Source organism: Sturnira hondurensis, unplaced genomic scaffold (assembly GCF_014824575.4).
Source record: "Sturnira hondurensis isolate 20B ecotype Veracruz unplaced genomic scaffold, ASM1482457v3 Scaffold0018097, whole genome shotgun sequence".
Classification (NCBI taxonomy): domain Eukaryota; kingdom Metazoa; phylum Chordata; class Mammalia; order Chiroptera; family Phyllostomidae; genus Sturnira; species Sturnira hondurensis.
In genome coordinates, this window is record NW_028090728.1 from 3540635 (window position 1) to 3564972 (window position 24338).

Here is a 24338-nt window from a genome sequence, read left to right on the forward strand (position 1 = left end):
TTTTCATCAGGAATAGTTGGTTGGTATTCAGATTTCATAAAGTTCACAGTTGAAAAGAAGAGTCACACACCCAAGTTGTGCCCAACATACTCAAAAAGTTTCCAGTAAGTAAATTGCCTGTCAGTTTTAACGTCTGCATTTAAATTAGTTAAAATGGAATAAAGTTGAGAATTCAGCCACTGGGTCACACTAGCTGCATTCTGGTCTCCATGCCCAGGGTGGCCTTGTGACTTCCTCATGTGCTGGGCAGGAGGTGGTGGGGGGTTTGACAAGAAGCAGAGGGCAGGAGGTGGCAAAGGTGGGGCAACCCCCGCTAGGGTCTGGATGGTGCACGCCAGGAGAGGAGATGTATCCCAGGCTTGGGCGCACCCGTGAGGACACGCGGCCTTCTAGCCCCACCTCAGAGGAGGCCTGGTGAAGGGTGGGTGTGGCTCTTGCTACCTCCTGTGAAAAGGAAGGGGCTGACGGGCCAAGTCAAGACCATGTTTCCTAGGGTTGTCCTGAGCTGGATGCCTGCTGAGCCCCTGTGCCACAGGGGTGCGCACAGGGGGGCGCCCAGGCCTCTGTGCCCAAAGCCATGGGGCTTGCAAGCAGGCAGTGAGATTCTCAGAGCCGGGGTAGGGGGGCAGGACAAGGTCATCCTGGCCTCCCTGCTGGGGTTCCCTCTCTGCCCCCAGGACCCCCATGGGGTGCCTCTCACACCAGGCACAAATGTGACTGTTCGGCTGAATGGGGGAAAGAAGCGGCATCTGAGACTGTTACATCTGATTGAGTTTTAGGATAAGGATGGAAAAGAATGCCTGACACAAAATAGGAGTTGGTTGGGTCAGAGGGAGCGAAGCGCCCTGTCCTCCTGTGTCTATCCTGCCGAGGAAGGGAGGAGGAGAAGGAGCTGGGGGAGAAAGGGCCAGCAAGAGAGACCTCAGGGAGGGAGCACATGGAAAAGGGGAGGGGTGCTGGGGGCTGCAGGCACTGGAACCAGGACCCATGGCTCTCAGTGTATCAGTCCTCTGTGGCCTCTAACTAACGAGTGCAGAAGCCTGAAGACAGTGTCAGCAGGGCTGTACCCACAGGGCTCTAGGAGAGACCCCCCTTTGCCTCTTCCCTGCGGGTACACATCACTCCATCTCAGCCTCTGTGGTCAGGTGGCCTGGGCGAGTCTGCTCCCCACCTGGATAATCCAGGAGCACCACCTCAGCTCAAGACCCTTTACTACATTGCATCTACCAAGATACCTTTTCCAAGTGAGGTGACAGCCATTTAGACCCAAAGGGACAGGACTGCTTGGAAGGGGGTGGCCACCACAGAGGCTCTCAGCAAGGGGCATGAGCAAGGGGGGAATTCCAGCATGGGCTCCCTAACCTCTTCCTGGAGGGTGGACTTGGGGATGCATGGAGTGTGAGGGTTGTGGGGGAGGCTCTCGGGCTGGTGCCCTGCTCCCACGCCTGTGTCTCTTTCTGTTCGCTGTATCCTCCTCCCATTAAATGCTCTTCCTTGCCTGTTCCAGAGTTCTGAATGGTGTCTGGTGGAAATGCTCTCCTAGGTGTCATCCAAAACTGGGTTTCCACCCAGTCTGGGGCCAGAAGATGCGGTGGTATGTGTGAGGGTGGGGGGAGTGCACATGTGGGAAACCTAGAACTGAAACTTGCTGACGCCTTTAGGCTACAGTGATCAAAATGAATTTAGAAGAGGTCTGATCTGGTATATTTAACTTTTTTAATCAAGAAAAATATATGCAGTTTTCTCCATTATATATTCATTCAATAGTTTTTCAACTAATACTGTGAGCACCTGCTTGTGGAATATATTATACAGGTGAGACAGATGTGTTTCAGAGGGTAGGGTGCCCCATGAGCAGCACAGTCCCCTCCTGGCTGGCCAGGACTCTGGAGACCCTGTAGCGGCCCTGCAGGAAGCACAGAGGGGACTGTTTCCCAGGCTCTGGCTATTAGTACTGACACTTGTCACTTGCACGACTTGAGGGCACCAACAGGGACAAACTTGGGAGCCAGTTGCAGCACCCTTACCCCAGCCACCCGTCCAGTCCATGGAAAAGACCACGACCTCAGCAGGACATCTGCCCAACAGGGCTACTTCTATCCCCATAAAACACGTCTCCCCGGGAAGGGTGAGCCTGTGCTATGAGCTGCACAAACCATCTGGCCCAGGCACCCTGTGTCTCAGTGCCACAGTCAGAAATACTGCTCTGGCTTTTAGAGCTGGCACTGGGTGGTGAGTCAGTGACCTGGGCTCTGGCCCCAGTGACCTCAGGAGATTGAAGTGGCTCCGAGGTGGCCTCCCCTGACCTGCCCCTCTCCTCCCCTTGCAGAAGCGAGCAGGGACCTGAGTTTGCTGTTTGGTTTCAATCCTCAGTCTACTCTTACTATTGTTCTTTCACTGGGTTTATTTGAACACTGAACTATGTTTATTTAAAAGGGAAACTCTATATGACTTTCTAAATGTAACATCTCTATTATGTGCTGTTAGCTACAAAAATACAGTGAAAACAAAAAAAGTCATTACATTCTAGTTAGATATCTTCACTACCCCACACCTCCCCTGAGGGTGGAGGCTTGTGCAGTGGGTTTAGGACTGCCATTGAACTCTGGCTTTGTGACTCCAAGATTGTCTTGCTGGCCAGCCCACCTTTGGAGAGATATTGCCTCACACTATGAGCGAGGAGCACTTTGCAGGGTTCAGTTCGGGGATCAAAACATGTGCTCCTTGTTCCTATGACCAGAACCCACAGATGGATTTGGGTGCTTGGATTCCTCACAGAGGGGCCCATGGAGGCCTGGGGGCACACTGGGATATATCCAGGCCTGTGAAGGTGAAGGTCTTCATTTGAGTTCTGACTCGGGCACCAAACCAGCTAAGAGACTATTCATTCATTCGACGGGTATTTATTGAGCATTTGCTCTGTGCCAGATGCTGTGCCAGGGCTGGGGTTTCAGCAACGAACCACAGGTGTAGTGCAGGTGTGGGCCTGCCCCACTGCAGCTTGCACTGCAGTGGCAGGAGATGCTCAATGAACAGGAAACAAGTTCCGAATACTAACTTTGGATCAGGATAGACAGGGCCATGGATACTATTGTGAGGAGTAACATTTCAGATGGGTGGAACAGCCAGTGAAAGGCCCAGAGGCAAGAACAAGCTTAAGCATTTGAAGAACAGAAAGTCTGTGCAGCTACGTGTGAAGAACCTGAGCTGGGGCTGCAGCACGGCCTCAGCTTTTACTGTCAGAGAGGAGGGCACTGGGAGTTCGAAGCAGGAGAGAAACACAATTTGCCTGAGATTTTAGAAAGATCTTCCTGGCTCCTGTGTGGAGAGCTGTCCAGAAGAGGAAAAGAACAGTCCAGAGACAACAGTTCTGATGAGGTGATCGGCCCTGGCCTGGGCTGGCCATCATGGAGTAGAGTCTGGGAGCCATGTCTACACCATGTGCATCTCACACACAGAGCCCTTTTCCACCCAGAGAGACCACAGTTTGGATCCTGACTGAGCTCTTGTCAGTGGTGGGACCCTGGGACATGTCACTGAAAAGCCTCACACCCACCCATTTCACTCTGAGTACCGCCCTCTCTCACCAGGGTCTGCAATGACCTCCTAGCCTGCCTTCCACTCCTTCTCCACACCCCAGCCACAGTAATTCTTTTAAAACAGGTATGGTTGTGACACATCCCTGTGTGAAACCCTTCAGTGGTCCCCATACCCCTCAGCAACAAGTCTAAATGTGTCTCAGCCAAGGGACTGTAGTCTAACACACAGACTGAACAATACTTCAGAGATCAGATAGAATGCAATTTGGGTTTTACCTTCAAGGTCGTCTAGAGCATGCGGCTCTTTCCAGCGGATCAGGGACCTAGATCATCTGTCCCATGCCTCCATCTCTCCCCTTTTGTGTCTATCCAGCAGAGAGGAAGGACAGGTGGAGCAAGGCACCACCCTTTGAAAGCTTCAGTCCACTTCTGCTTGCAATTGACTGCTGCAGAGGCCAGGAAGCAGCCTGTCCGGGGAGGACAGGAGAAGATTTCTGGTAAACTACAGTGTCTGCAACAGTGTGTCTTCTGGTCGCCAACCGGCAGTTTCCTCCTCTCTCCACTCACACCCTCTCCCAAAGGGTCGCCCTCCACCCCCGCTTCCCACTTTTGCTCCAGGGCTCCTATCTCTTGGAGACACATATTTCCCCACTAGTATCATCTTGGATCTAGAGGTAAAACCCAAGTCACTGCCTGTTCTAATCCTGAATGAAACACGGGACCAGGGACAAGATGAATACAGGCAAAGCTCACGGCCTGGGCCAGCAACAGCAGGGCTCTGCAGGGTGGCTTCTTGAAGACCCCGCTGTGGCTCAGCTACCTCTGTGCTCTGGGCCGACCACCTCTCCCACTTTTCTCCATGGCCACATCTGAGTGGGATCTGCATACTTTTACCAGCTCCTTTCCTGCCCACATAGTATGGCTTCAGGAACCAGGCCTCAAGCTCATGGTTTCTTTGGTAACATATACAATTCTCTCTCAGATCTAGGAGGTTCCCTTCTGGTAAGTTTCACGTGACTGCACCCACAGTTCTTTTCTAACATGGCTTTCAAGCGGCTCTATTTCTTTGCTTCCTTGTCCCTTCATCTGGCTCTGTCTCAGTTTACTAACATCTACCTCCACAGCATCTCAGACAACTAGCTATTGGACCAAGTCAACAGCTTCATCTGATCTTCCCTGTGGGGCTGAGGCTTTTGTAGAACTGAGAACATTTTAATGGGACTCTGTTGCTCAGAGCATTTTTCAGTTTCATTTCCTGTTACTTGCGGTTCTGGAGCAGTTACCTTTTCCAGCACTACAAGGTCCCCAACACTTTCATTCCCCTTTCTTTTGTTTGCATCTTGCTGGTATAGACCTTTTCCTTACACCTTGCTATAAAATTTATTTTGTTTGAAATAAAAGGAAAAACCAACACCATTGATACCTAGATCATTCTAACCACTTCCCTCTAGAGTCACAGGCTTATAGGTCCCTGGTCTGCCTTTCAGGTGATTGCGGGTTAGGATTTTAACAAATATTTTGCCCCTGAATAACAAGAGTCTCCAACTTTCCACTCTGCAATATCTATGTCCTTGTTTCCTGGTCTCCAAGTTGATGCTACATATTCAGCACCGTACTTCAAGGCATTAGTACAGTCTATGGTATAACAGATCTCAAAATGTAAAATGCTTAAAATGCTATAGACATGCATTCCTCACTCACTAAAAAACCAAAATGAGTTTGTTATTGACAAGTGGTTTTTCTCCTTGCAGCAACTCATGGAGCCATGTTCTTTACGGCTGGGAGATTCACCATCCCCGAAGCCTGGCCATCGACGGCACCCTGCCGTGGAAAGAGACAGAGCCTGGGAGGAGCTCATTTCCACGCACACTGCATCAGCTAGAACTCAGACTCAGGGGCTCACCTGCTACAGGGGAGGCTGCTACATGTAGCTGTGTGTCCACCATGGAAACAGACTGAGCTGTAGCAGCGTCTGTCAAATCTCAAGGCTCTCCATCATCAGGACCCACCCTCCTCTTCAGGCTCATTTCCTGACTCCCTCACGCACCTTTGAGACATGCCATAATTAATGCGCTGCTAGGCCGTCGCTCATGATGTTTAGTCTACCCAGAGCTCTCTTTTCCCTTGCCATTCCTCTGTTCATCCTTCCATTCATCCATCCATTCACCCATCCAACAACTACTGTTGAGCATTAACTACATGCTAGGCACTGACCTAGATGCTGGGAATGTTGAAATGGATAAAACAGGAAACAAGAAAACTTCTGTGCTCATGGAGCTTATGTTCTAGTAGGGAAATTCAGACAACAATAATAAACAAGATAAACCATTTATATAATGTAAGAAAAAAGCAATGATTGGAAAAAATGAAGCAGGATAAGGGAATTGGGGAGGGGGTGTGACCTGAGAAAGGAAGCCTGACTGAATATATGAGGGAGGGACACATGAGGATGTCTGAGGCTAGAGCATTCTGTGCACATGGAACAGCGCATGCAAAGGCCCTGGGGTGGGAGTGGCCTCGTGGGTGTGAGAAAGGGCAAGGAGCTGTATGGCTACAGAGTGGTGGAGATGAGGTCAGAAATCATGGAGATCAGGTTGTGTGAGGCTTGTGGACTGGTCCCCTCACAAAGCACACTCACCTTTTGGACGCCCCTTCCTCCAGACAGCATTTCTGGGCCCTCCATGCTACAGCAGGCCCCTGCTTGTGGGTACTGGCAGCCTTGTCACAGAATTTTCTTACTGCGAGTGTGCCTTCTCCAAAGATGAATTCTCATCAGCTGTGGTTGTCCTGTGTCCTCACTGAACACACAGGAGTGCCCAATGTGGGGACGGAATTGGCTTTCTGAACCAGTGTTTCCACCTGTAGGAGGAGGAGGGCTCTATCCTGGTAGTGTGTTGGAGGACCTGAACAAGTGGCCTGGTTTTATGGCCTCATCTGTGCACTTAGTTGGCCTGTTCATCTTAAGAGAGCAGATTACTCCCCAACTCTTTCTAGATTCCTGAATGACTGTGGAGGGCTTATTCTGCCCCATCTCAGCATCCTTCCACATCTAATGTGCGACTTCCTCCCTGAGTAGCCTCCTGGATCTGAACCACCTTCAGAAGCTCTAGTGGGGGGGGGGGGCCTCCTCTGACCTCCTGTGCTCCACCCTCTCTGCGACGGAGATTGCCAGATCTCACCCCACAGGGTGGCCCAACGGTCTCCCTGACTGATGGCCTGCAAGTGTCCCTTGACCCAACCACAAACTCACAACATGCCAGCCCACAGCACCCTGGTATCAATGGAGAGGACATGCCACCAAGTGTGATCTGTAGCCTCACAGCGTCCTGAAGTGGCTGGGCGGTGTGGTCTGTCATCTCCGTCTCTGACATGCTGTCTCAGCCTTCCAGGGAGATGGGTTAGGATGATGCCAGGTGCCCTACCCCTGGCAGGCAATGAAATTCCTTATTTCATCCCAACTAGTTATTGGTTGGCATTTAGACCCCCTCCTCCCCATCACAGAGGGCCTAGGTACCTGTGCCCTGCACTTCCCAGTATGCTATCTGTTCATTTCTGCTGATGGGAGGCCTTGGCAAGAGACCAGGAAGCAGTAAAGAACTGTGTCTGAACTCGGCGGGTTTTAGTGGTGGCAGCAACAGTGACAAGTGTGCATGCATTCCTGGGTTTTGTTCAGGCAGCAAGGTACCAACAGCAGCCCATGGACTGTGGCTTTGGGCACCACTTCTCTTTCTCCAGCTCAGCATAATAGCAGTTGCACACACTAATATTTGGGTCACCTCACCTTCTCACCTTTGCTCCTCTCCTTGCAATATCTTTGTGACCAGTCCCTCTACACTAAATCCTATTTGAAGCACCTGAGGCCATTTCTGCTTCCCTTCCTCTACACAGACTATTCTTGGTGGCAGGAATGGCATCTGAGGAACCAGCTTTTATGCCTGGAAAGCTGGGGTTGGTTATCTGACTCAATGGGCCCCAGGAATGACCTCACCACCCAGGGCAAATGGAGCTAGAAGTTCACAGCACTCAGTGGCAAAATGACTACTTAATATCACACCCTATTTTAAGAGGATAGGGTGAGGTGCCTCTTGAAGGCAGAACTGGGAACCTGATTGGCTGCCACCCTAGTCACCATGGTGGGGACAATAAAGCTGCAAAGTTCTGGTGTGGGTTGGCTGCTGGGACCACATAGTCAGCAGAAAGAAAAATGTAAAGTCAGCTCAAGGTTCAGGCACAAAACTAAAGAGCATCTTTGACAGCCAGAAAACAATCTCTTTAATATCCTATCGCCATAAGGAGGATACAACTGAAAACACAACCCTGCATTTGATCCTGCAGGCTGCAGTTACAAGTTGAATTCACAGTCTTGCTGGCCCTCTCATATAAAATTTAGGGTGTTGATTTGGAAGAAGTGGGACCCTGAGAACAGTAGAGGGGACATTTGGGTGGCCTTCACATCTGAGACTCCTGAACTAAGGAACAAGTAAGTGTATGGTCGCACACTCCATCAATATTCCTGTCACAACCCAGCTTTATGTGCAATGTCATCTTTTCAACAACAGCCAGGCACCCCTAATTAGCCTTGCACTTTGTGGTTCAAGACAGAACCCACCTCAGCCTTCCAATGCCCAGGGAAATTCTGAGAAATGTTATCTGTGTGTTGCCCTCCCAGGCCATCTGTCACCTAAGTGGACATAAGGCTTCATGGCAGACAAGGGCACATCACTTTACAAAGATGGCATATATCCTGTTCTCCATCTCCCAGCAACATGGGCAGCAACCTAATGCTCACCCCATGGAGCTGTTTCTTCATCCATGAGATGGGCATGCTGACTGGCACCCCACAGGGCTGCTGGGAGACTCCGGTGAGAGCAGACTGGGGGGGCCCTGGCACTTGCAGGTCACTCCTCTTCTTCAAATGGCTGGGGTGGCACTGTGACCCCTGGGGTGGGAATTAGGGGAAAAACATGCTGCTTAGGAAAAAATCCCTGCCTCCCTGGGCAAGGGAGCAGGGAGACAAGACAGGGCCCTGGACCAGGTACAAGACTCTCTCTCACCCTGTTCTAAGGCCTTTGTGACTTGACTCCATAAGCTTGCCTGGGTGCCCCACCTCTCTGCTGTACCAGAAGCCCCAAGAGGCTTTCTAGGCAGAGAAAAACATGTCTAATAGTGGAGGCTGTGTGAAGCGACATGACAATCTCTTCCAGGTAACTGGCTCCCAGCTGCTCTGCAGGTAAGTGTGTTACCAGGGCCTCTAAGGGGCCATCTCCTCTGGAATAGGCAGCTGTTAACAAAGGACACAGAGAGCATGGTGCCACCTTTCTGTGAGGCCTCAGCCAAGCCCTGTTGCTTGTCAGAGCCTTACTCTCCCTCCTTGAGAACCAGGACTATGCTGTGAATCACATAGGAACAGATGCAGGGCTGGGGGACTGACCTGCCTAGCCTACCCTCACACCCTGTGGGCCTCCACAACTGGCTGTGCTTCAGTCTGTTCATTGGCAAAAGTGGCCAGGATTCAGACTGCCAGCAGGATAGGGCATGGCAGCCCCTGGCCAGAGAGCACCTGCTGGGCCTCCTCTAGAGGCTGCCCTGAAGCCACACACTAGGCCAGCTTTTATTGAAATGTACATCAGGAAGTCTGTTCAGGAGTTCGACAAATACCAAAGGGAGGTCTGGAGCCTTGACCCAGACATCCCCTAGGATGGGTCCTGCGTAGGAAAGGCACACCTGTGGAGATGAGGCAAGTAAGAGAAACTCACAGAGTGAGGTGACAGGAGAGCAACCTGCTGAAAGGGGGTGGGGAGGTTCCCTCTTCCAGATCAAGAGCTCCCAGGGGATCAGTACAGGGGAGCAGAGGCTGGGATGTCAAATACCTGGGGCAGCACCAGAAGCAGGCCAGCCATGGCACAACTGGCTCTAGTCAGGGTCTACTGCGCCCCCAGCCTGGCAGAGGCGTCAAGCTGTTGCTGCTGCCTTGAGGCTCTGCTGGAGCCCAAGGGCTGGGAACAGCATCAGACCCCCACAGCGGCAGCAGCACTGTAAGGCAGCAAGGAGGTCAAGTCATACTTGAAGGATCTGGGACACACTGTTCCTGGGCCAAAGGCTACATGGCCTTCCTCCCCACCCCCTGGACCCTGAGCAGCTCTTGGTTTTTGTTTGTAGGCTGGCCTGGGCATGGCGAGCTGCCTGCTGTTAGAACACAGGTTTGGGCTAGGACACAATGGGGACAGAAACAAGTCCCTTCTGGTGCCACCTACCCCTCAGCACCCTACTTGCCCTGGGATCCTGTGTAGAGGGCACCCTCCTGGAATGGGGCCACCATGTCCCATAGGCTGTGAAGGGAGACAGCACCAGCTCAGAGCCACTGGAGTTTCCACTACAGAATCTGTGCTTCAGCTTGGCGAGAGATGAATGGGGAGGACGGTCCTAGGGAGGGAGGGACCTAGGCTTTGGGCTGGCCTGTCTACTCTGAGGCCTACAGCCCACCCTTTTTTCGAATGTGCTATGAATGGACAGCCCCAGCCTTGGGAGGGATCCAGGAGCTGAGCCCACCTCTTGCCGGCAGTTTCTGGGTTAATCCCCAGCATGGTGGGGGCCCAGGGACTACCCTCGTCCTCCCAGTAGCATGTTGCAGACAGCTGGGGAATACAGTGGGAAGGAGACGCTGTCTTAAGCTCTTGGGAATTCCTGGAGGCCAGAATGTGCATGTGCAGATCAAGAGGTTCCTGACCCTTGGCGGGAAGGTCTCTGTGTACAGGGCAACCCAGCTGCTGCAGTGATGGCGGTGCGGGCTTGTCCCTAAGCCCGGCAACAGAGAGGTGCATGGACAGGTTGCCATGGTAACCAGCACCCCCATCCCCTGGGGTCCCCCACCCCAAGCCAGAGGCCTGGAGGGAAAACATCACTCAGGGATTCACTGTTAACTTGTGCATCAGCCCTAAAGGGACTCCGACTCCTAAGGTCCCCTCCTGCCCCACAGAGGAGCAGGTGCAGAGGTCTGGCCTGTGGGGGAACAGGGCACTGGAGTCAGGACCCTGACTCCTATGTAACCCCTGAAAGGGAGCCCATAGAAATGCTAGTGCTGAGCAGAGGGTGCTGAGGTGTGTCTCCCAGGCCACTGCCAGGAAGGCTGGTCTAGGAGGGACCCTGTGACCCCAGGCAGGTCACAGACCACACTGGGCCATAAGCTCACCGTGGCATCATCGGATATCACCGTGGTATCTTACAGCTGTAAAGGAAATCCCTCCATAGAAATGTTTCTTTTGGGGTGGTGAGGATGGTTTTTGAGGAGTGTGCCTCCTTTCCACCTCAGCTCCAAGGGGTCCTTTCCTGAGAAAGCTCACCCACAGGGTAGCCAGAAGGCCAGCAAGTGGTGGGAATTCCTGTGATGCTTAGCCAGACCTGGAGCTGGCCCCTGGCAGACAAGCTCACAGGGAAGGCAGGGCAGCCACAGGGGACAGGGACCTTGGTTTCCCACAGAGCTGACAGACAAAGAAGCAAGGAGTTAAGGGAATGGGCACCAAGGAGGGAGCAGCCAGTGCTCCCACTATTGGCCTCTCCACTGACACACAGCTTGGCACTCAGAGTTCCGTGTGTGCGCGTAGGCTCATGTGTGCACCATGGGGCCTGAGCCAGTGCCCTGGTCACCCATTCCTGGCCTCACACATCAGGGAGAGCTGCCCCTTGCCACCTCACGCCAGGGCACACAGCTGGAGGAAGACAAGGGGCAGCACTAACGGCAGCCACGGCTTGGTGCTGCACCTCTCAGAAGTTGGCACGTAGTTTCTTATTGCTCTTCTCAGCTTGAGGAACACAGTCCTCATTTGCAAAAAGGACACAGATTGAGAGGCGGTGGTGGTGGGGTGTGCCAAGACAGCCCATCTGCCAATCACAAAGCAGGGAACACAGATGGGACCCAGAATGGCCAGAGGGATGCCCTGTCCACGTCCCAGTCCTAGCCACAGGCCGTCAAAGGCCTGCCCACAATAGGCTGTGTGGTCTTCTGAGAAGCCAGCTAGTGTCTGCAGAGCAGGAGTTGCCAGACTGCAGCCACCCAGCTGCCCCTTGGCCACAGTTGTTGGACTACTGCCCATCCTTGGCCAGCGACCTCCAGGGGCCGCAGATGAGCATGCTTAGAAAAATAACTCTGAGTAGTCCCCCATGGGATCCAGGTTTCCTGAGAGCATGGAGAGAGCCAGGGCGATGGCTGTGAGGAAAGGTCTGGCAGGAACACGCCTGCCCTGCAAGCCAGGGTCATGGCTGCAGGCGCTCCAGGTACTGGGGCAGCGGGTTCTCCTTGACATACTTCTGGATGTACCAGCATGTGAGATGGGCCTTCAGGTCCTCCTCCACCACAAAGTCCAGAGCAGCCTGAGAGCCAGACAGAGAGAGAGTGGTCAGTGCCCACACCCGGGGCTCACGCAGCCTGGCCCCCACACCTCCCAGGCTGTTCCCTCTGAGGACGGGAGCTGGCTGCCCATGAACACCCATTTTATCCACTCTACCATGGAGGTAAGGGGTGCTGCCACCACCTCCATATTTCAGTTGGAGAAACTAAGGCAGAAAAAGCATTGGTAATTGCCTGAAGCACATGTCATGGGAGAGAATGAACTGGGATTGGATCCTGAGCTCCTGCCCAAAACTGCACAGGAAGCAGCCTCTGCACAGGGCAGCCAACAGCCAAATGGCAGAGTGGGCAGGGGCTGAGCCTGGAGAATCCCGCCCTGTTGCAGCCTGTCTGTCCCCCAGGCTTGTCTCCACAGCCTGTCATTTCCAATCTCAGGGCCTATGCATTCCCTGGGGGCCTGCCTAAACCCCTGTCTCCATTTATTCTTCACGTGACAGCTCACTCGAGGCCTCCTTTTGGAATCTGCCCCTGGAGGCTGGGTCAGGGTGTGTTGGGGCTCTCACAGCCCCCAGGGCTTCCTGCACCCAGCAAAGGTCGCACTTAGTTATTACAGGGCTCTCAGAGACAACAGTGGGGGAAGCACTGAAGGGCTGGTGTGTAGTCTTGGTCTGTGGCTGCTGTCATCCTCTCCAGTGAGCTCAGCAGATGGGGAGAGCAAGGTTGTGAGTGATGCACCTCCCTGCCCACCAGTGCCTTGCACACAGCTGGTATTTAAGAAATGTTTGCTGAAACAAAGAGAAGAGCAGTCTGGGTGGGGTTGGCAGTTCTGATGAACAGGAGCAGCATTTACTGAGTGCCTACGAGGTGCCTGGCACTTACCCGGTTGGTCCACTTGACTTTCCAACACCCTGAGATGGCCTTGGTGTGCCTCACCGTCCAGTCCACACCTGATTCTGGAGTTTACAACCTAAGAGTCTCTTGTGACAAGAGTCCAGTCTAATCTCCCATTTTTCAGACAAAGAAACCGAGAGCCCAAGAAAGGGCCAAAGTAACTGCCACGTGGTGTGAGCCCTTGTGCCCTGGCAAGGCAGTGCTCTCCAAGGTGAGGGTGGGGCCCAACTCCCCTTCACCCAGGTCCACAAATCTCAGTTTCCTCATTGGTCACATGGAGGGTGGAGGAGGAAGAAGAGGCCTAGAGAGGCTGGGCAGGAATAGCAGGCTGAGAGAGGCTCCTGGGCCTCAGGAGCAGCCCTCAGGCAACCTTAAGGGACCACTCTCAGCTGTGGTCCCCTCACTGTGTCTAAACCTGCTCTCCAAGCAGCCTAGAGTTTGAGGTGCTTTGGGGATGAAGTGGGTGAGGGCAGGGAATGGGGAAGTAGCCGAATGACAGCATCCATCATCTACTTGTTCCAACAAAGTTTACTGAGCACCTGTAACGTGCTAGGATCCCAGACAACAAGCTCCTGACACACAGCAGGTGTCAGCGGCACTGGAGGGATTAGCTATGCAGAACCTGGGGCCTAGGCCCAGAACCACAGCCACCAGCCCAAGAGCCAGGAGTGGGCAAAACACGCTGCCTAACCATCACCAGCCCCTGGCTGCAACCTGGTGGCAAGGTGGGCACCTCTCTGCACTCTGGCCAAGAAACAGGCCAAGGGTGGCCCCCAGAGCCATGGTGTATCAGTGGGAGGGCGCATGGCTCTACCCCACCTCCCTACCTTGGCAAGGTGCTTGGCAATGCCACGCCCACGGTAAGCATCAGGGACCTCGGTGTGCTGCAGATCCACGATCCGCTTGCCCACGTACTCGTAGAGCAGGACAGCCCGGTCGTGGCACCCTGCAGAGGGAGTGGTGGACACGTGAGGCCGTGGAGACTCCAGGGGCCTGACTTGGGCACGAAGCTCAGGTGGAGGGACACGCATTTGGAGCCAAGCTGCTGAAGCTGGATCCTAAATAACCTCTCTATGCCTCAGTTTCCTCATCCATAAAGTAGGGATATAATTAAACATTCCTCATAAGATTGTTTGGAGAATTAAATGAGATCATCTTCATAAAATGCTTAGAAGAGAGCCCAGAACACTCCGGGCTACCATGAGACTGCTGTTATTCTCAGACTCAGCATCCCATGACCCCCAGTGTCCCTATAGCCTAGCTCCCTGTCCCCACTTGAGCTCCCTCTGGAGGGCATGGGGTGAGGAGTGCTGGATGCAGAGCAGGACTCAGCACGCCCTCAGCTAGCCCAGAATCTAGAGAGACAAGAGAGCAGGCTCCAGGCCTATTTGCTCCAGGACCCTCAGAAGGTGGGAGGGTGTGGCACCAGTGTCCACGTAAACTAACACTGGGCACGTAAACAGGAACAAACTGGCCTTTGTGCCTTCTTAGCCCCACTCAGACTGGAGGGCACCAGTCCAACCCAGAGTCCTGCTGGGGTTCCTCCAAGCAAAGTCTTTAGTTTCCCATCTGTCTCTGTCCAACCACACCCACCCACCCATCCACACGCCATCTCCCTGCTCATCTACCCTCCAAGCCATCCTATCTACCCACTTGTCCACAATCTGCCCACCAGTCTTATTTAACAAACGTTTATTGAGCCCTAGACACTGTTTCAGGTCCTGGGGAATAGAGCAATGAAGAGCCTGACAAAAGCCCTGCTTCCGCAGAAATCACTACAAGAGGGGACAGAACCAAGAAGTGGACAGGGGGTGGAGAAGGGGAGCTGCTGGGCAGATACGAGACAGGAAAAGGAGGGAGTGGGCTACGTGGTGTCAGGGGCAGTGTTCTAGGCAGAGAGAATAGCCAGGACAAAGGCTCTGAGGCAGCAGTGGGTGAGAGAGAGGGTGGAAAAGAGGGCAGGGAAGTGTTGGCAGCAGGCTCGGGGGAAGGTCCTGCAGAGCTTTCCCTGAGCAGGGAGCCACAGCAGGGTCCTTGGCAGAGGAGGGACAGGATGTGATCACAATGTCACAGGATCCCTCTGGCTGCTACACAGACAGTGAGGTGGCTGCGGCGCTAGCCCAGGTGAGCATGTCGGGCGCAGACAGAGGGAGGGAGCAGGGGTGTAAGGAGGGGTTGGACTCTCGTGGGGCTTTGACAGTGTAGCTGGCAGAGTGTGGGACAGCTCAGACGTGGGGTGGGGGGCAAGCACAGCTCCAGGGGGTGTCCTTTCAGGGAGCTGTGAGCATACGGAGGAAGCAAGCTGGACTAGGGGACAGTCAAGGCCATTTAGCCAGGGGCAGTCAGGGAAGGACAGGGAGAGGACACAGCTGGTACAAAGGAGGTTAGAATACACAATTTACTGTCCCTAAAAGAAAACATGACAATTCCAACTGTGTTTCCTGGATATTCAAAAGCAAATTCGATTTCTTGTTTTTCACATTGAAGCACCATTGAGAATTTGCTAAATGCTGCCTGAACATGGGGCATGTGGTGTCACAAGTGGGAGAGTGAAAGGCTGAGAGATGCAAACATCCAGCCTGGGGTCTCACAGCAGATTTGGCACCAGAACAGGGTCCCATACCAGGTAGGAGGCTTTTTCCATTTTCCCCAAAGCCCCAGGAGTGAGGCTAGAATCCAGCCCCCCATTTCCAGATAGGGAAACTAAGACCCAGGGATCCACATCCCACAGCGGGTCGGGGGTAAAGCTGAAACCCAGGGCTGCAGACCCTGAGCCCAGTTGTGTCTTCCTGATCCACCTCAACACATGCTGTCTCCTGCCTCCAGGCTTTTTCCTAGAGTACCCTTTGCCCTACTCAGGACCTACTGAGGGTGGCCCCTTGCCCCACTTGCTCCCACATCTACTGGGGTTAACTCAACTCACACAGAACAGGACAGCAGAGACCCAGAGGCTACTTTGGGACTGACACAGACAGCAGTCACTGAAGGAGGCGCCTGCCTGCCCTGGCCACTTTGTTACCCCAAACTCATCAAGGGCCTACTACATGTCAGGTCGGGTTTCAGGTGCTGGGTGTGCAGCAATAAAGAAAACTGACCAAACACTCCCTCCTTGAAGGGAGACAGACAATAAGCAATAGCATTTTAAATACAAGATTCGAAGATGGTAGACTAGAGAACACAGCAGAGAAGGGGTTGGGGACAGGGCTGCCATTTATTTTAAAGAGGGTGCACAGGGCAGGCCTCTCTTGAGCAAAGACCTGAAGGGAGTGAGGAATCCCAGAGGAGACATGAGGGACGAATAGTCCGGGTGGTGAGTGCAGCACGTGAAAAGGCCCTGGGGTAGAATGTTCAAGATGCAGTGAGGTGGCCAGGAAGGCTGGGCTAGAATGAGTGCAGACACTGGTAGTAAGCCACATTGGAGGTTTGGGGCCAAATTACGTGGGGTCTCGCAGGCCACTAAAAAGATCTCAGCTTCTGAGCCATCCCATCCCTAAAGAGAGGGAGGTGGCGGGGTTGCAAGTCCTTGAAAGCCTGCCAGTTTTCTTCTGTTCATTTGAAAAGCAACATTCCTGAACGTGGCCACTTGGGCCATGGATAGACTAGATCCCAAAATGGCCTAGGCTTGTCCCCACCCCTGACCCTTGTCTCTCAGCTCCAGATAGCCACATGGGTTCGGCCGCCACTGCATTCCCAGGGCCCAGCCCAGGAAGACTCTTTTAAAGAGACATTTGTCCTACAAACAACTGTTGTTCTCTTTCTGCCACACACACTAGGGGTTTGAGGCCGACTTGTGGACTAGCAGCACACCCAGCACTCCAGCCTTCTCAAGGCCTGACCCCACGCTTTCACCTTCGAGGAGCAAACAGATGGCAACAGCTGCAGCCCACACTTGGGAGGCCCTGGCACGGAGCAGGCCTGTGTTCAGTTCTCTCTAAATACTAATCCTCATGAAAATCTTACAAAATGGGTAGGATTCTCAGAACCCTGTTTACAGATGGGAAAACTGAGGCTCTGCGAGGCAGTCACACACAGCTTGGTGTATGGAGCTGGCTGGAGACAGGCTGAGCTCGCAAGGTGGTTCTTCCGGCTGAATGAAGAACAGGAGGGCGTAAGAACCGCCAAGGCGGACCTGGCTCTGTGTGAAGGAAAGGACATGAGCTAGGTTGGAGGGAAAGAGTATGTTAATGATGCCCCCCGTCCACATGCCCCCATGGGCCAGACCACACCATACTGGCTAGGGAGGAACCAGATCCTTGGTGGGCAGTACCTGGCCTGTGACCTGGCACCTTGGCCTTAGAGGGCCTGTAAAGGCCACCCAGTCCCAACTACCCACACGAGACACAGCCCAAATGCCTCCTCCCTCCCCTAAACCTGCCTGGAGAGCCCCAGAAAATGGCCAACCCCTGTGGCTCAGACCAAGACCTTGGGGTCCTCCTTGCCTTGTCTTTCTCTCAGACTCTGAGCTGATCCTGAGACAGGTCCGTGGGCACAATTTTCAAAATATGCTTAGAATCTGGCCACTGGTCACATGTCCGTGTGCATCCAGCCACGGAAGCCGAGTCAGATCTCATCTGTCCTCTGTTCAGGGCCCCGGTCACCACACTGGCTGAGGGCCCCGGTCACCACACTTGCTACTGACACCTGGCTCTCAACCCCCAACCCGTCAGGCTGCTCCCTCTGTCCAGCATCCCTCCCACAGGAGCCTCGCAGGGTTGGTTCCTCCTCATTATTCAAGGTGAGCCCAAATATCACCTCCCCAGAGACCTCCCTGACCATCAACAGAAGAAAAGTGCAGTGCCATGTCATCAGCCTTTCGCCCTGGGCACCACGCCCATCTGGCATGAGCATCTGGGCAGCTGAGCCCGAGATATCACTATCTCTGCTCCCAGCACTGTGGGCAGAGCCCAGGGCATGGCCTGGCTGGGCTCAGGACCTTCTCAGGGGTGAGTTCTGCAGGCTACACCAAGACTCTTGACTTAGCATAGGGGCTCAGTACTTGCCAGTCTTGGGGGCCACAGGAATAAGCCCAAGGCAGGGCAGGGCCCTGGGTTCCAGTCCCAGCTCTGCCAGGGGACTTCAGATTGATCCCAATATCTCATGCCCAAGATTTTACTTGTCCTAGGATAACTACTACCTCCTTCCTGGATCTGAGACTCACAGTGAGACCAGACTAAAGCAGTTTCGAGAAAAGTTAAAGCTACTCGAGTACTGAGATCCTACCCAAGGGTCTCTTCCTCAGTACCCTCCCCTGACCCCAACCCCAAGATCAAAGGCCCCAGGAAGTTATCAGGGGAGGTGGTCGCTTAGAAATTGTCTTCCCCAGCAGGTGGGAATGAGGAGCAGGGGCTCCAGGTGGGGATGTGGGTCCTATGCAGAGGGCAACGACTGCCACCACCTCTGCTCTCCCAGCACTGGCTCTGAGTGGTGGGCCAGAGAGTCAGAATGCCCCTGTACTGACGAGGAGAATGGGGCCAGGAGCCCTGCTCCCTCTGGGAGCTGAAGAAGCTGACCAGGGACAAGTGGGTACAGGAGCGAGGAACAGGCCCTGGAAGCACCTGACTGCATTTTGGGCATCTCCACAGGTAGAGCCTGCTTTGAGATGGGGCCACAAATTGGTGCCTCAGAAGTAGGTTGGACAGAGGGGGTTGAAGCTTGGGGAAAGCTAAAGGGGACCAGTTAACACAGCCAGGAAGCATGTTGAGGGCAGACCACAGGAGTTACTCAGGGAAGTCCACCCACAGACCCCGCACATCCCCTTGCCACACCAGGCATCCCTCCTGCGCACCTGGCTCAAGGACACAGCTCTAGGTGGCCATCATGGGAAGCTGTGGAGTACGGGGGCTTCCTGGGAGTAGCCACACATGCTTCTGCAAGGGCCTCATGTTGAGGGATCTGAAGGCTACCAGCCCTGTGGCCGCACACGCACTGGGCTGCCTCTGGGGGCGCTGAGGGAGGCCAGAGGCAGCTGCAGCCTCTCAGGACCTCAGACTTCCAATCTAGAAAGTGGGGGTTGGGGAGAATATGGAAAGCACCAGGATTCTAGGAAATGACCCTTCTTTTAATTCCCAAATAGAGATTCATTTATTAAGAATTATTTAGTTTCTGCATAAAAATCACCACTTGTTCTTCATTGGGTTTCTAACACACATCAACTGTTTGGAGGTTCCTGTATACGCCACAATGCTTTAAAACATACAGCTCTTTTCAACTCCAGGAAGGACAGTTAAGGCAGTGAGGCTGTTCTTGGGTCTTCCCCGTGAGACTACATGGTAGGTCGTTTCTCAGGTGGAAAAGCTGTCCTGAAGAAGGTAATTATGCAGAAGTATGCAAATTCAGTCACCTCTGATTATCTGTACCTGACAGCTTTAAAATAAAGTCCCCTTGTTCATGGTCACCAAAGGCCCACTGGCTGCTTTCAGCTGTAAAGCCCTGTCTGGGGGGAGACAGTAAGGAAGGGCAGGGTCTGGGGATGGTGCTGCCAGGCCATGCTCTGCAGCTACAGGTCAACTCTCACCAGTTTGCTTAAAAAAATCCACAATAGGGGTCTCATACAATTTCAAATCAAGCCCCTGGTGGTCTTTAAAATACCCACACACCATTAGAAGGAAGTGTGCTTGTTTTTAAAGTGAGCTATGTGACAGGGCTCCTCAGAGTTATGCTCTGCATGGGAGAAAAATCCCCAAAACCCCTAGGACTTGACTTATTAGCAACATTGATTTTTACCACACTGACATGAAAAAGTAGTCAGTTTGTGCTCTTGTGAAGTTCAAAGGTAATTGAGCAGTAGGATGGTTATGTAATGTTCTACCAAGACAGACCCCAAAAATGACTTTTAAAAAACCAAGACCATCTCCTGCAGACCCTGGCCAGACTCTGGGCTGCTGTGGGGAACGCAGGCTAGGGGCAGCCCCGCTTGATTCCCAGCGATTTGGGGTTGTTTGTTTCTGCAAGAGTCTGCATGCGGGGTGGTGCTGCTGGACACCTTACACTCTGCACTTGAGCTCACATTCATCTTGGTGTACAGCTTGTAGATGGCGTCAACAGTGGCTGTATAGTGACCAGGAAGAGGTGGCCCTTTTCCAGGCACTCCTCCTCGTCATGTGCTGGCCATTGGGGAGGGTGTCCAGGAGGCTGGGCTCACAGGGCATCATTGCCTGGAAGATCCTCTGCATGACCTGGCCCTGGTGCTTCTCGAGGGCCACCTCCTTGACCTTAGTGGCGCTGACACAGATGAGGTTAGACAATTCTTGTCCTGCTCCCCATCACAGATGCTCTGGAGGAAGACCTGGATGAAATGGAGGTCTCTTTTCAGCCACATCAGCGCCAGTGTGGCCCCCCACTTTGGGTCACTCTGCTCCACACATTTCCTTCTCTGCCTCCAGGGTGTTCTGCAGGGTCCAGAACTGGGCTGGGTCAGTGTCAGACACTGCTCTGATTTTCATCATGTTGCCACTATGTCCACCTTGATGGGAGCAAACACTGGGGACCCAAGGCAATACAAGAAGGGTGGCAGGTGGGACACCACCTCAAGGAAGGGCCAAATCTCCATCTGCCTGTCTGTGGGTGGTAGCTTCAGCAGGTGCCACTTCAGGGTTGAAGCCCATGGTAATACCCCAGACCACTGGGCATCCCATTCAGCACTGGGGTGGGTCACTGCCACCTGCCACAGACTCTGGGATGCCATTGTAAGACCATTCTTCTTGAAGCAAGCAGACACCTGGCCCTAGATGAAAGGGACGAGGGAAGGCCAAAGAAATGGCCACCCAAGGCTGGGGCACAATTCTGGCTGAGCTGCCACTGGCTGAATGGCTCTGTTCCCTGTTTTCCCCACCTATGAAGAAATGGTGACATACAAGCTAGCATTTCAAAAACTGGATCTGGTGGTCAGACAAGTCTGAACTCCAGCGCTTCTCACACCCCATGCCAGCAAGACCTGGCCAGGGTTCATTTCCATCTGTCCAGAGCTGGCATTTCCTCTCACCTCTGCTCATACTGCCTGGACTAGTAGCCCCCAACTCCTCCCACTCTGTCCTGCTCGACCCTGTTTCGTTCAGCACAGCCAGAGGGAACCTAGGACATCCCTCCATTCTCTGCTCAGGACCCTCCATGCACTCACCTCATTCAGAGTCAAAGTCAAATCTTCACAATCTGCTATGACCCTCCTCTCTCTGTTCTCCCACCCCTGCTGCTCCTGAGACCCATCAGGCATCACAGGGCTTCTAGGCTTTTGGTTACTTCCACTCAGAATGCTCTTCCCACTGCAGCTCCCTTCCTTGCTTCGGCTAGGTCTTTACCTCAATGTGGCCTTCCTAGGGAGGTCCTCCTGGACACCTGATTCTAAACAACAGCACTTTCCAAATACACCCTCCCCCTGCCCAGCTCACAAGACCCTGTTTCCCAGGACACCTTACACTCAATTTATTGTGCAACACCCTCCAGACCGTCAGTCCCATGAGTTCCCGACACCCAGAACAGTGTTCAGTACACATCAGCCACTCAAGAGGGACTAAATCCTAGCTCTTCTGCCTCCAAGGTACTCCTGGGCAAGTCATTTTTCTGCCTCTGTCTCACCTGTAAAATGGAAGAGCAGTCTCCCCTCACCCCACCCAGCAGTGCTATGAGGCTAGCGTGTGCATGAGGCCTGCGTGGAGCATGACAATTTAATGAATACAGCTACTAAAACTTCTTCCCTCATTGACAGCAGAGCTTGCTGGAAGCTCGTCAGCCCAGCTTTGCCATGAGGATGATCAGGTACTGGGAGCCCTAGGGCCACTTGGCCTTGAAGCCTTAGTGTTCACTGCTCTCAATGGGCATAACCTGGCCATCAAGGGCGGCCCTGCAGTACAGACATTAGGACAAGCTGCTCCCTCTCCAGCTGAGGTAGGGTGGGGCTGAGAGACAATCCTACTCTGCACACCCCCCTTCCCACTGCCCCCACCCCGCAGCCACTGCCGGACTGGACCAGGCTGGGCTGCAGAGCCCTGGCATGCAGGCTGGAGAGGGACAGGGAGCCTTACACTGTGCCCTGGGCTAGGCTGGCAGATCCCCAGAACACTTCCTATCTAGCCACCTGGCAAGTAGGTTCCACACGTGGGAAAGCTTAGAAATATGGCTGGACACACGTTCAGCCCTGACCACAGCCACCTCTTTGCAGGAGATGGGGGTGGGGGCGTCATAGAATTATCCTTTGGCTGAATTCATTTGAGAGAAAAAGAAGGAAAATGCTGACATCCTTTTTCTTCTGACTGAGTATATAGGACTGTCTGAGCCCTCAAGGGACACAGAGGCCTCTCTGGAACCTCAAAAAAGAGGATTTGAAAAGCCAGAGACCACTCTCTTATACAGGACAAGGGTCTCCAGGTCTGGGCCATTCTTACTAAGTGCTATTCTTGCTAAATGTTAAAATGTCCCACAATATTTTGCAAACCAGCTGTAAACAGGATGAGCTTGACAGGAACTCAACCTCATAAACATAAAAGTAGCCAACTACAAGGAAGAAATCAATGTGTAATTCACCAAATAGTCTACAGAAGAGATGGCTAAGCCTCTCTTAGGGGAGGCAGAGCTTGGGGTATGGATCCCTTTCCCTTTACTTGTGTCAAGTAAACAAAACTACTTTGCGAGAATGGAATACCCCAAGCAGCAAACCCCTTGATGTTGGTAACCTGTCCCCCTACAGGGGACAGGAGCACAAGAAGGACTGTCCCTGGGCACCATGGCCAGTTGGGCCAGAGCACTGGAAGGACTTGCTTTCAAATGGAAAGAACACAGTGTTTTGATTTCTGGCTCTGGCACTTTGTAATGCTGGGCAAATCACTCCTGCCCTGTGGCCCGAGTCTCAGTTTACTCATCTGTAACGTGGGATGGTGATGCTCATATCACAAGTATGTGCTGGGACCTGGTTCAAGGCCCAGCCCAGTCCAAGGTGGTGGGGGTATCTGAGATATGTCCATGCCCCAGCTCCCAGCCCTTCCTGATTCGTCCTAAGAGCAGGGTGGAGGAGCCCAGTTCCGGAGCCAGGGTAGGCAGAACCCTATTTCTGCTACTGAAAAGGCCCTTTCGGCTTGGACATTGCCACAGGGGCCCAACTGGGGAGAAAAAAGTTATTAAAGCAGGAAGGTGGGAAGCAGGGAGTTTATGGTCCTTCATTTTATAACTCCATTTTCTCTCCCAGAGCCCTCTTAGGAGGAGTGTGAGATAGTAAGTAAAAGAACCTTTCTTTACAGGAAACGAAGGCTTGACTTTGACGTCTGGTTTTAAAAATAATGACCAGTCCATGTTTATTACCACTATGCCACAAGCACTGTTCTAAGTCCTTACTGTTATTACAGCACTTCATCCTTATAACTAGCCAGGAGGTATGCATTGGTGTTATTCCCATAGTAGGGATGGAGAAACTGGGGCACGCAGAGAGGAGGCAACTTGGCCAGCCTCAGAGCCGCTGTCCCTTCCCACCCGCTCTGGGGCAGAAGCCCAGCTCTTCCTCAGCCGTAAGTCTGCCCACAGGATTCTTCCAAACTCCTCGGTGCAGAGAAGCTAAGGTTCCCAGGGACAGCAACAAGCTATCTAACACCCAAGGAGGGAAGGGGGGACTTCCCGGTCAAGGCTGACTCCAGGATCTTGAACAGCAGCCCTCAGCAAACACCGGAAAACAGCCCGGCCTTCAGCAGGTGCGCGTTCCCAGGGGCTGAGACAGGGACTGGTGGCAGGCAGCCCCGCTCCTGCTTCCGCCTTCCCTGGGGGCTCGCTGCCCGCGCGGCCGAGCTGTCCCGCGTGGGCGCGCCTCTCCCAGCAGCCCGCCCCTCCCCCGCCCGCGAGTCGGCCGCGCTCCCAACTAGTCCGCAAATCGCAGCCCCCCGCCCGCTCCCGGCGCCCGGGGCCGGACCTCTGCCCTAGAGACCACCCTACCGCGCGCTCGCGACGTGGCTCCCGGGCTGTGGACCCGGGGAGCGCGCGCCCCAATAGGGGGCGGCTTCGGTGCGTCCCGGTCGCTCTCAGACAAAAGGCGGGGGCGGGCAAGGCGTCGCGTTACCGTTGAGCCGGACGGTGAACTGGCGGCGCCGACGGTCGTGCTCCACGCGGATCGGGCAACCCTGCTCCTGCGAGCCCAGGGGCACGGCGGCCGGCGAATTCGCCATCTGCGCGCGGGGCAGAGGACGCTAGGACCCGGGGCCCGGGCCGACTCTGCAGGGCCAGAGCGCGCAAAGGAGGGGCGCTAGGCGGCCGGGGCACTGGGAGGCTGGAAACCCGCACCGGAGAGACCAAAGGCGGCAGCGCTGAAACTGACACTCGACAGCGGCTGCAACAAAAAAAAAAAAAAAAAAAGGGGGGGGGGCAGGAAATCAGCTGTGAGGTCACGTGCAGCGTGCAGCCAGTGGGCGCGAGGCCTTTTTGTTTTGATACATTCCATCCGATTCTTAAAGGGGCCGCAGGCCTGCCGCCAGTGTTGCACTTGTAGCTCCAAACAAAACGCGCACGGTATCCTCCTGGGGCCACTTTTCCTTTTTGCGTTTGACCCACATGCAACTTTGGGGTCCCCACACAGAGCCCTTCTAAAAAAGATA

The 24338-nt window shown here is 53.8% G+C and overlaps 1 protein-coding gene across 2 annotated transcripts; it reads right to left on the reverse strand.

The window, feature by feature from the left end:
• On the reverse strand, nucleotides 1-24093 carry NATD1 (N-acetyltransferase domain containing 1). 2 transcript variants are annotated; one of them, XM_037068910.1, is made up of 4 exons: nucleotides 23807-24093; nucleotides 13602-13720; nucleotides 11842-11906; nucleotides 1-4006 (listed from the first exon to the last, which is right to left on the reverse strand). In XM_037068910.1, the coding sequence occupies exons 1-4, from the start codon at nucleotides 23910-23912 to the stop codon at nucleotides 3958-3960; spliced, it is 339 nt and encodes a 112-aa protein (XP_036924805.1). In that variant the 5' UTR covers nucleotides 23913-24093; the 3' UTR covers nucleotides 1-3957. The 2 variants fall into 2 exon arrangements, with proteins under 2 accessions (XP_036924805.1, XP_036924804.1); XM_037068909.1 differs by lacking the exon at nucleotides 1-4006 and having other exon boundaries at nucleotides 4609-11906.
• Between the last annotated feature and the right edge of the window lie 245 nt (nucleotides 24094-24338).